Source organism: Heteronotia binoei, chromosome 5, assembly GCF_032191835.1.
Source record: "Heteronotia binoei isolate CCM8104 ecotype False Entrance Well chromosome 5, APGP_CSIRO_Hbin_v1, whole genome shotgun sequence".
In the NCBI taxonomy this organism is placed as follows: domain Eukaryota; kingdom Metazoa; phylum Chordata; class Lepidosauria; order Squamata; family Gekkonidae; genus Heteronotia; species Heteronotia binoei.
The window spans coordinates 172,045,522-172,057,544 of NC_083227.1; the positions used below are offsets into that span (position 1 = coordinate 172,045,522).

At 47.6% G+C, this 12,023-nt stretch overlaps 1 protein-coding gene across 2 annotated transcripts in view; it reads left to right on the plus strand.

The window, feature by feature from the left end:
* The first annotated feature begins 1,734 nt into the window (after positions 1-1,734).
* The window catches only part of FOXK2 (forkhead box K2), a 138,882-nt gene continuing 128,593 nt past the window's right edge, over positions 1,735-12,023 (plus strand). For both annotated transcript variants that reach the window (XM_060240741.1, XM_060240742.1), the window contains exon 1: positions 1,735-2,069. In XM_060240741.1, the coding sequence (XP_060096724.1) occupies positions 1,750-2,069 (320 nt within the window). In that variant the 5' untranslated portion in view covers positions 1,735-1,749. The remainder of the gene's footprint in view (positions 2,070-12,023) is intronic.

Here is a 12,023-nt window from a genome sequence, read left to right on the forward strand (position 1 = left end):
AAAAGGTCAGTAGTCCACTGCAATGATATTATCTGGTTTTTGCTACATTGACTTGTACTTTACAATCCTACATTCTGCACTGCTCACATGATTAGGCAATCTGACATCATTGTCATGGAATTTTGAAGTCTTATTGCATTGTTCACCGGCTGTCTTCTGTTGTATTATTACATTTCCCCCCTCTCTTTCGTTTTGCTGTAATCAACCTTGAATAGTGATGAGACAGGTGGGCTATAAGAAAGCTAAATAACTAAATTTAAAAAGTTTTTAAAATTCCACTTTCAATATAGTTTTAGCCAAATAATTCAAATAGTAGATCTCTGAATCATAGCTTTTTTTTTTTAAGTAGCTCATTAATTTTTAACGCTTTGCAACTGTGGTTTTAAATGGGTACTAATGTTTCTGCCTCAATAGCTGTGCAGCAAGGCTCCACATATGTCAAGGGACACTTCTGTAAGTATGAGCCCGTGTGGTAACTCTGCTCAGCACTCGTCCCCACACACCAAGGGTGAATTTTGTTGCAGCCTGTTTATGTGGTTACTCCAGCACTTTGAAATTGTCTTTTGGAGAACTCTTGAGAGCTTCTGCCCTGATACCATGTTATAAAAGTGAAGAAGGTTGTTTGAAGAAGGCTGTTGGGACCCCTTTTTATTTATTTACTTTAAATTTCTATCCTGCCCTCTCCGCAAGCGGACTCAGGGTGGCTAACGATAATTTAAAACAACAATTTTAAGTTACAGAACTAAAACGATAAAACTTAAACAATTAAAATTACATTTATGGTGCTCCTCAGAGTTTTGATATAGGTGAGATTACAGCTTTCGGCAGTCTAATTAATAATGGTGTCATAATTTCTTCTTTTCCTGAGAGTGGTCCATATGATGGTTCCTGTATGATGGTCCTCAGCAGTATTACAGTGGCAGTCCTCTCCCATTTAGATATTACAGGCCTTGGCACTAGGTATCCTTTGCACATCTGTCATATGGATTTATTGAGCAGTGGGCATTAAAATGTGTAGTTTTTGCTGGCTGTTTGTTTGTTTTAATGCTTTTAATAGTTATTTATTCTTTGAATATTTTTACGTTTGGGTTCCCTGCCTTGGGTTGCAGCGGCAACTGAATGGAGAGAGTTGTTTTGAACTAAATAAGAGATCTGGAGAATTGGACTCTGATCCCAAGCAAGCTCTTTGTACGGGCATCTCTTTGTGCAAGGATACAGAACTGGCCAAGTAGGCTGGGAACCGGCCGTGTTGGTGAACGGTCTTGTCCACGGAGGACAAGATTTGCAGGATGAAAGACATAACTTCTGATTCTTTCTCCTAGTTCCCACTTATTCCAGAATGAAGGTGACCCTCGGCAGCGGCCTCTGCACATGAAGAGTCGTCTGCTTGCCTATGCCCCTGTCAGACCCTTTAGTCTGATGCACCCGAAACTGCCCCTCCAGGAGCGTCCCCCCCCCATCTGCACAGGGCTGTCTTCGGAACCGCCAGCAGCCGCTCATTCCCCTCGCTGCGGAATCCCAGCCCGCGTTTTGCCGCCGCCAGGCCGCCCGCCTCGCTGTTGTGCGGCACGCTCGATCTCGTTCCGCTCGTGGTTGGCGGGCGCGGAAGAGGTCCCGGGCGTGCCGCGCGCCTATTGGGCGAGGGCGCCGCCCGTCCAGTGCGTCGGCGCGCGTGGTGCGGCTGCGGCGTGTGGGCCGGGCCGGCGGCGGCGGCGGAGGGCTGAGGAGCCGTGCGCTGTCTCGGCCAAGATGGCGGCGGGCACGGCAGCGGCGGCGGCGGCGGTGGCTCGGCTGGAGGGCCGCGAGTTCGAGTACCTCATGAAGAAGCGCTCGGTGACCATCGGGCGCAACTCGTCGCAGGGCTCGGTGGACGTGAGCATGGGCCACTCCAGCTTCATCTCGCGCCGCCACCTCGAGATCTTCACCGCCCCGCCCGCCGCCGCCGCCGCCGCCGAGGCCCAGCCGCAGCCCGACGGCGACTTCTACCTGCGCTGCCTCGGCAAGAACGGCGTCTTCGTGGACGGCGTCTTCCAGCGCCGGGGGGCGCCGCCGCTGCAGCTGCCGCGAGTGTGAGTGGGCGCGACCTGCCTTTGTGCCGAGGGGGCAGCGGGCTTGCACTCCGCCGCTTTGCATTGCTCTGGCGGCTGCAGGAGGCCTTCAAGGGGGGCTTCCAGGGAAGGGGAGGTAGCCGGAGGGTTGCAACAGAGCCTCTCACGACCAAAGTGTTATGCTGTCTTCAATTTCCACAAGCGTGGCATGGTTGAGAACTGTACTGATGTAAAGGTGTGCTGCTGATGCGAAAATCCTAATAACCAAGCAGGTTTTCAAAGATCTTTTCTTTAGTTACAATCCGCTTTTACTCACGTTTTAAAGGTCTGCATTAAGCCAGTGCTCCATGCACATTATGCACACTATAGGCTGGCTTCATAGCATCTATTTATAGCACAGTATTGATACTATAGATGAGTGATCTCTTAACAACTTTAACTTCATTTGTAGTGTTGTCAGTCACAGTTTTTTACAAAAGAAGGGGAACTAAAGTTTTTAACCTTTATTTATTTATTAGACATCAAAAGTCATTTCAGAGGAGTAAACGTTTTCTAACAATAGATCCAGCTGGGCAGCCCTGTTTGTCTAAAGCAGTAGGGCAGATTTTGAGTCCCAACTGCATATGCTGTCAGAAGTGTGCCTGCACACAAAAAAAGATCATATCTTTAATCAATGTTTGTTGGTCTTAAAAGTGCTACTGGGCTCAGAATTTGTTTTCTAACAATGTGTTTTATATCATGCTTTATGTATTCTAATATAAAAGAAGATGAAAATAATCCTGATAGTAGGATGGCATCTTTATTTTAAGACTTGGTTGATTTGTGACAGTGAATGTGAATAGTTGTGAGGGAAACGCATTATTTTGATACTTTGCTAGGAGGAATCTATAGAGATAATATAGAGAAAAACTTATTTTAATTTTGGCAGATTATTTATACAGTGGCACCAGTGTACAAAACTCTTTACCTACATGTGTATTCCTTGGCCCAAAGAGTTTATAGTCTGACTTATTTGTTGTTGTTCAGTCGCACAGTTGAGTCTGGCTCGTTGCAACCCATGGACAAAATCACGCCAGGCCCTCCTGTCTTCCACCATCCTCCAAAGTCTGCTCAAATTCGTGTTTGTCACATCCGTAACACTGTCCAGCCATCTCATCTTTTGCTGTCTCCTTCTTCTTTTGCCTTCTGTCTTTCCTAACATCAGGATCTTCTCCAGGAGTGCTCCCTTCTCATTTGGTGGCCAAAGTATTTGAGCTTCAGCTTCAGCATCTGACCTTCCAGTGAACAGTCTGGGTTGATTTCCCTTAGGACTGACTGATTTGATCTTCTTGCAGTCCAAAGGACTCTCAAGATTCTTCTCCAGCACCACATCTCAAAATCATCTATTCTTCTGCGCTCGGCCTTCCTTATAGTTCAGCTCTCACAGCCATACATTACTACTGGGAATACCATCACCTTGACTATATGGACTTTTGGCAGGGTGGTGTCTCTACTTGTTATTATACTGCTCAGGTTCACCACAGCTGTCCTCCCAAAGAGCAAACGTCTTTTAATTTAATGGCTACAGTCACCATCTGCAGTGATCTTGGATCACAGAAATGTGAAGTCTGTCACTACTTCCATGTCTTCCCCTTCTATTTGCCAAGGTGTGATGGAGCCGGATGCCATGATCTTAGTTGTTTTGATGTTGCGTTTCAAGCCTACTTTTGTGCTCTCCTCTTTCACCCTCAACAAGAGGTTCTTTAGGCCCTCCTCACTTTCTGCCATTAGAGTTGTATCATCTGCATATCTGAGGTTGTTGATGTTTTTCCTGGCAATCTTAATTGAGGCCAGCATTCTGCATAGGGCTGCCAACCCTTCGATCTGGATGGGGAATCTCGCGCCCGGGAGGTTCTCAAGCCGCCACCCCAACCTCCCTCCGCGTCTCTGGCACAGTGACGTCACCCAGAAGTGACGTCATCAAAATGGCGGCGCCCCATGCGGGGCTGCTCTAGGCATTTCCAGGAAACCTCTGTGGTTTCCCCGGATGCTCTAGCCATCTAGGAGGTAAAACTCTATGGTGCAATAGGTGCCATAGAGTTTTAACCTCCCAAATGGCTAGAGCGTCTGGGAAAACCATAAGAGTTTTCCCAGAAACACCTAGAACAGCCCCGCATGGGCACCGCCATTTTGATGATGTCACTTCCAGGTGACATCATTTCAGCGCACGGCACGTGTATGACTGTCCCCTGCTGTGGGATGAAGAGGACTTGGCAACCCTAATTCCGCATGATGTACTTTGTATATAAATTAAATAAGCAGGGTGACAATATACATCCTTGTTGAACTCCTTTTCCTATTCTAACCCAATCAGTTGTTCCAAATCCCGTTCTGACAGTTGCTTCTTGACCCTTATACAGGTTTCTCAGGAGACATGTGAGGTGGTCTGGTACTCCCATCTCTTTAAGGACTTGCCACAGTTAGTTGTGATCCACACAATCAAAGGCTTTAGCGTAGTCAATGAAGCAGAAATAGACGTTTTTCTGATACTCCTGTACTTTCTCCATAATCCATCGAATGTTGGCAATTTGATCTCTAGTTCCTCTACCTCTCCAAAACCCAGCTTGAACTTCTGGTAGTTCCCGATCGACATACTGCTGAAGCCTAGCTTGTAGAATCTTTAATATGGCCTTGCTGGCATGTGAAATGAGTGTAATGGTGCGATAGTTTGAACATTCTTTGGCATTACCCTTCTTTGGGATTGGAATATAAACCGATCTTTTCCAATCATGTGGCCATTGTTGTGTTTTCCAAATTTGTTGACATAATGTGTGCATCACTTTAGTAGCATTATCTTTTAGGACTTTGAATAGCTGAACTGGGATACCATCATCTCTGCTCGCTTTGTTGTTAGTAATGCTTTCTAAAGCCCATTTGACTTCACTCTCCAGGATATCTGGCTCAGGGTCATCGATTTCACTGTCATGGTTGTCAGGGACATTGAGATCCTTCTTGTATAATTCTTCTGTGTATTCTTGCCAGCTCTTCCCGATCTCTTCTGCTTCTGTTAGGTCCCTACCTTTATTATGGCCATCTTTGCACGAAACGTTCCTGCCACGTTCTCAGGGTGCAGGCAGGCAAGAGTCCAAAGCCAGTCCAAGGTCAGAGTCCAGGAAGTCAAGCAGGAGCCAAGTCACCAATGCAGAATCACAGACCGGAATCAGAAGTCAATGTCCAAAAGCCAAAAGGTCAGGGTGCCAAGGAAATCAAGCAAGTCAGAATTGGGAATCAGGAAGGAGCGTGGATGCAAGCTAGAGAATAGACTTGTTGCTTCCACAAGGTTAACAGGTCCTGGGTGAGAGCTATATGGGAGTCTCAGTCAGCCTGCTCCCTGGGTGGCAATGGCTCTGCTAGAACTCAGGGCTGAGAGATCTGAAGCATCATGTCTTCACTCTGAAAGTTCTTTCCGGAGCCTGCTTCGAACTCTTGAGATGGGAGGAGGAGAGCTTGGAGGAGATTGATCGTCAACAACTGACACTGGTGCCTGGAGAGTGATTGATGGGCCAGCTACTGTTTGTTCAGCTGAGGAACTGGTTGGCAGCTCTTCCAGGTCTGTTAACCCTTCCAGCTCCTCCTCGTCGGGGCTCATGACACTATCCCCCCCTGCAGGACCCCCCCCCCCCACAGACGGGTCAGGGTAGGCCATGTGGAACTGCTGCACGAGGTCAGGGGCGTGTAGGTTGTCCACGAGTTCCCAGGAATGGTCATCGGGGTCATAGCCTTCCCAGTCCATGAGATAGTGGAGGTCCCCGCGATGGATTCAGGAGTCCAGGAGCTGGTGGACCTCGTATTCCTCCTCGTCATCGACCAGGATAGGAGGAGGCAGTGCTGGAGGTGGCGGTTGGATGGGATTCGGTGGTGTAGCTGGAACAAGGAGGGACCTATGGAAGCCTGGGTGGATGCGGAGGGTGGACGGCAGCTGTAGCCAGAAAGCAACGGGGTTGATTTCGTCCGTGATCAGGCAAGGCCCCACGAAGCGAGGGTCCAGCTTGCGAGACTGGCCAGGCCGACGCAGCTAACGGGGTCTTGGGCCTGGCTGGCTTGGATGTCTGCAGCCAAGGTCGGGCGAGTCGTGGTGACAGCGAAGACCGAGGATGCAAGGATGAGCCCAGTTGGGGTCTCCTCCATTAGAGACACAGTGTACTTCGTTTTTTGGGAGAGGGCGTCTGTGTTCTGGTTCTGCGGGATGTCAGTGATCCGGAAATCAAACTGGGAAAAGAAGAGGGACCACTAGCTTTGACGCTGGGTGAGGCGTCGAGCAGTGTGTAGACACTCCAGGTTCTGGTGGTCAGTCAGGACCTGGATGGGGTGGTGGGCCCCTTCAAGGTGATGCCTCCAAACCTTGAAGGCGGTCTTGATGGCCAGGAGTTCCCACTCCCAGATGGTGTAGTTGCGCTCTGCGGGTGTCAGCTGTCACAAGTAGTATGCGCAGGGTTGTAGTGGTTGGGAGGGGTCCTCCCACTGGGATAGCACTGCACCAAGGGCCACGCTGGAGGCGTCGGTCTCTACTGTGAACGGCAGCTGTGGGTCTGGGTAATGCAGGAGTGGCTCGGTGGTGAAGCAGGTTTTCAGGGTGGTGAAGCCATGGTCTGCCTCTGGAGTCCAGTGAAATGGCTCTTTGGGCCAGAGGAGTTGGGTCAGAGGCGTGGTTACGTTGGCATAGGCAGGGATGAACTGGCGGTAATAATTGGAGAAGCCAAGGAACTGCTGTATGTCCTTGCGGTTTCGCAGCGCCTGCCAGGTCAGGACTGCCTTGACTTTGTTCTGGTCCATCTGAGGCGCATGGGGTGAGACGATGTGGCCAAGGAACTCGACCGCTGTCAAGTCGGAGGCACACTTCTCTTGCTTGGCGTAGAGACCATGCTCGCGCAGGTGTTGCAGGACCTGGCAGACGTGCCAAGGCAGGTCTTGGGCCAGAAGCTTCAACTCGGTGGAGTACTGGGAAACCGAGTCCCTACCCTGCTTCAGGGTCCGGATCTTCTGATTGGCAGTGGCTGCTTGCTGGGGGTTAGCAAAGGCTACCGCCATATGATCCAGAAAGCCTTGGTAGTCATTCAGCAGGGGTGATGGGGCTAGAAGCAAGGGTAGCCCATTTCGCTGCCTGCTCCTTTAAGAAGCTGACAATGAAGCATACCTTGGTCTTGTCATTGGGGAAGTCTCTGGCATGTAATTCAATATACAGTTTGCACTGTGCCAGGAATGCAGGAAACTCCTCCACCTTCCCAGTGAACTTCTCTGGGGGAAGCACCAGGCACTTGGGTGGGGCAGCGACAGTGGCTTGCTGCTGCTGCTGCAGATGAGCCACCATTTGAGTGAGGTGCTGTACCCGAGTGAGCTAGGCTGCTAGCTGCCCAGAGCCTCCGCTTGCCTCCTTATCCATCTTGTGGAGTGAGTGTGTGGGTGGAAGCAATCTGTCACGTTCTCAGGGAGCAGGCAGGCAGGAGTCCAAAGCCAGTCCAAGGCAAAAGTCCAGGCAGTCAAGCAGGAGCCAAGTCACCAATGCAGAATCACAAACCGGAATCAGAAGTCAATGTTCAAAAGCCAAAAGGTCAGGGTGCCAAGGTAATCAAGCAGGTCAGGATCAGGAAGGAGCGTGGATGCAAGCCAGAGAATAGACTTGTTGCTTCCACAAGGTTAACAGGTCCTGGGTGGGAGCTATATAGGAGTCTCAATCAGCCTGATCCCTGGGTGGCAGTGACTCTGCTAGAACTCAGGGCTGAGAGATCTGAAGCATCGGCGTGCCTCGTGTCTTCACTCTGAAAGTTCTTTCCGGAGCCTGCTTTGAACTCTTGAGATAGGAGGAGGAGATTGATCGTCAACAGCTGACACTGGTGCCTGGAGCGTGATTGATGGGCCAGCTACTGTTTGTTCAGCTGAGGAACTGGTTGGCAACTCTTCCAGGACTGTTAACCCTTCCAGCTCCTCCTCGTCAGGGCTCATGACAGTTTCCATGATTTCTCAAATTTTCTTGAATAGATCTCTTGTCCTTTCCATTCTATTATTTTCCTCTATTGCTTTGCATTGTTCCTTCAGGAAGGTCTCCTTATCCTTGCTGTTCTCTGGAAATCTGCATTCAGTTGGGTGAATCTTTCCTTTTCACCTTTGCCTTTCACGTTCCTTTTTTCCTCAGCTATTTGTAAAGCCTCATCAGACAACCACTTTGCTTTCTTGCATTTCTTTTTTCTTTGGGATGGTGCTGATTGCTGCCCTCTGTGCTATGTCAGGAACCTCCGTCCATAGTTCTTCAGGCACTCTATCAACTCTAGTTCCTTAAACCTATTCTTCACCACTGTATGTTCATAAGGGATGTGATCAAGGTCAAACCTGAATGGCCTAATGGCTTCCCCAGTTTTCTTCAGTTTAAGCCTTAATTTTGCAATGAGTAGCTCATGATCTGAGCTGCAGTCAGCTCCAGGTCTTGTTTTTGCTGACTGGAAGGAGCTTCTCCATCTTTGACTGCAGAATATATAATTAATCTGATTTCTGTGTTGCCCATCAGGTGATGTCCACGTATAGAGTCGCCTCTTAGGTTGTTGGAAGAGGGTGTTTGCTATGACCAGCTTGACAAAACTCTATTAGCCTTTGCCGGTTTTTTTCAGTTTGGTGTAGTGGTTTGGTGAGCCAGTTTGGTGTAGTGGTTAAATGTGCGGACTCTTATCTGGGAGAACTGGGTTTGATTCCCCACTCCTCCACTTGCACCTGCTAGCATGGCCTTGGGTCAGCCATAGCTCTGGCAGAGGTTGTCCTTGAAAGGGTAGCCGCTGTGAGAGCCCTCTCCAGCCCCACCCACCTCACAGGGTGTCTGTTGTGGGGGAGGAAGGTAAAGGAGATTGTGAGCCGCTCTGAGACTCTTCGGAGTGGAGGGCGGGATATAAATCCAATATCTTCTTCTTCTAAAGAATTACAGTGAATTTGCTTTCAGTTGTATGTGCAGTCCAAGAGCATTTTAAAAATGTGAGTTGTGTCACCTGTTAAAATACTAACAGAGTTCTGCAGCTCTGGTTGTGAGCAATTGAGTAGTGTATCTTCAGTCTCTCTGAGTAGTGTCAAAAATATAAATAGCTTCTTATATTAATTTTAAAATGACTAAATCCCTCCTTCCTTCTGTCACTGTAGGAGGCTTAGTGGAGCAAATTTTACACCCCCACAAGAGTGAGTGGAGCAGTCTTGCTTAGTTCCTCCTGATTGCAACCCCTTTGTTGTATGGCGTTATGCCCACAAGGTTCATTTGATCCCCAGTCTCAACTTTTGTGGGGGTGGCGATTCATGGTGCTATTAGAAGAAAGGGAAAGCAGGAAGATCTGCTTCCATAAGCATATTTCAGTCACAGTTTCCAGCTGTTTATGGACAGGTTAGGAAAGGCTTCATTTATTGATGGATTTGTAGCTGTAGAGTGACTTTTATGCAGTTGGATTGGAAACTGGTTTTTAATGCTGGGTGTTAGTGGTTAATTTTATATTGTTACCTTTTATCTTGTATTGGTTTACTGTTATAAGTTGCCTGAAGAGTTCTCAATTGAGAATGTTGGATGTAAATATTTTATATATTTATTTATTTACAGTTGGATAGAAGTAGGGTTAGAAAGAGCTCCACTGGCCTGACTAAAGCCCTGGATGGGTTGGTTCTGGCCCATGGGCCAGACATTTGATACCCCTGCATATTAGAGGCTAGAGAGAGAGGCTGATTAGGAGCTAGAGAGCCAAAACTGAGGAATAGTATTTGTGAGAGACAGAAGCTGTCAGAAAGTTGAGTTAAGAAGAGAGAGGATTTGAGAGTGAGAAGTGAAAGAGTGATACCTCAGTCAGAAATTGTTGTTATTCACTGAAGAAGTAAGTTATAAACATCTTGAAACCAGTATGCTTATTATACTAATAAAGTTTTATGTTGTTTTATATTAATTCGGAGTTCTGTGATTTTAAAATATAAGAGTCTCATCCTTATCTCATCAGTGCTTAGTTCTTGTGGCCCTTTCTTAAATGCCCAGGGAAATCCTGATTGCCACTTAGGGTTTGGTCAGCAGTTTTTCTCCAGGCCAGTTTGGCAAGGTGTCCTGGAGGTTTTTGCCATCTTTCGGACATTGAGTAGAGGTCACTGGGGATGTGTGCTTGTGGGGGGGGGGGTATTTGTGAAGTTCCTGCACTGTTCAGGGGGTTGGACTAGATGACCCTGGAGGTTCCTTCCAGCTGAATGAAAACTAAAACTCAGTATGAGCTGAGGCTAGCAAGAGATGCTAAAACAACAAAACTGGTTCTTTTCTTATATACAAAGTAAGAAAAAGAGCATGGACATAGTAGGCTCTTGTGGGGACAGGAAAGTGAAATTTTAATAGGTGATAAAGAGAGAGGGCAGAACTGCTCAATACCTACTATTCCTCAGTTTCTCTTCTGAGGGAAAAGGTGCCCAACATGGCAAATACAGACTACATGAAGAGGGAAGGGAGTTGCAGCCTAGGATCAGCATAGGAGTAGCACATAAACACCTCAGTTCTTTAAATGAAACTAAGTTTTCAGGACCAAATGAATTGCATCCAACAGAACTAAAAGAACTTGTGGACTTAATTTCTGAGCCTGTGTCCATTATTTTTGAGAATTCTTGGAGAACAGATGGGGTGCCAGAAGATTGGAGGTGGACAAATATTGTCCCCATCTTCAAGAAGGAGAAAAAGGATCTAAGTAACTACCAACCTGTCAGGTTGGCATCTATTCCAGGAAAAGTTTTAGACCAAATAATCAACAGTCAGTCTTTGAGTTTAGGAAGGGTGGCTGTGATTACTAAGAGCAGCATGGGTTTCTCAAGAACAAGTCATGTCAGACTAATTGGATCTCTTTTTGAAATGGGTTGCTACCTTGCTGGATCGGGGAGTGCTGTAGACATAGTTTATCTCTATTTCAGTAAGTTTCCACATAGTATTCTTGTTTACAGACTGGTAAAATGTGGCTTGGATCCTGTTACTGTGAAGTGGATCTGTAATGGTTGACAGATTGCATCCAAAGAGTGCTTGTGAATGGTTCCTCATCCTCTTGGAGAGGAGTGACAAGTGGAGTCCCCTCGTGGATCTGTCCTGGGACCTGTTTTGTTCAACATCTTTATAAGTGATTTGGATGAAGGAAAAGAGGGGATGCTTATTAAATGATACTAATTTGGGAGATGGTACTAATTTGGGAGGGGTAGCAAATATGGAAGACAGAATCAGGATTAGGGATGGATACAAACCAGGAAAATGGTGGTTCATTTCATTGTTCATTGGAGCGCCTGAATAAATGACTTGGTTCATGTTTTTTCTGGAGAGCCAGTTTGGTGTGGAGAGCCAGTTTGGTGTAGTGGTTAAGTGAGCGGACTCTTATCTGGGTGAACCGGGTTTGATTCCCCACTCCTCCACTTGCACCTGCTAACGTGGCCTTGGGTCAGCCATAGCCATGGCAGAGGTTGTCCTTGAAAGGGCAGCTGCTGTGAGAGCCCTCTCCAGCCCCACCCACCTCACAGGGAGGAAGGTTGTTGTGGGGGAGGAAGGTAAAGGAGATTGTGAGTCGCTCTGAGACTCTTCAGAGTGGAGGGCGGGATATAAATCCAATATCTTCTTCTTCATCTTATATCTTTCTGATTTTCTGAACAATTTGTCGTTCATTGGTTTGTTTGTTTTGGAAAGGCATAGAACAGCTCTCAAGTGGTCTAGAGATGCTAAACTTGTGGCAGAGTCTTCAGTGAACTCTCCTCTATGTGCTTTCCAAGTTTCATGTGAATTGGATTTTGGGAAGCTGAGCCACAGCTCCCCAAAAAGGTGTCCCTGGTAAATTGCTGTCCTAGGAGCTGGGGAAAGAAAGAGAAGCTACCCTGCAGCTTCCCATTGTTTTCACTCCCAAGAAGCTTGGAAACTGACTAGATTGCGGCAACTCCACTCTCCTGGCTCCTGTGCTTCTGTTCAGTTTCCTGTGAAAC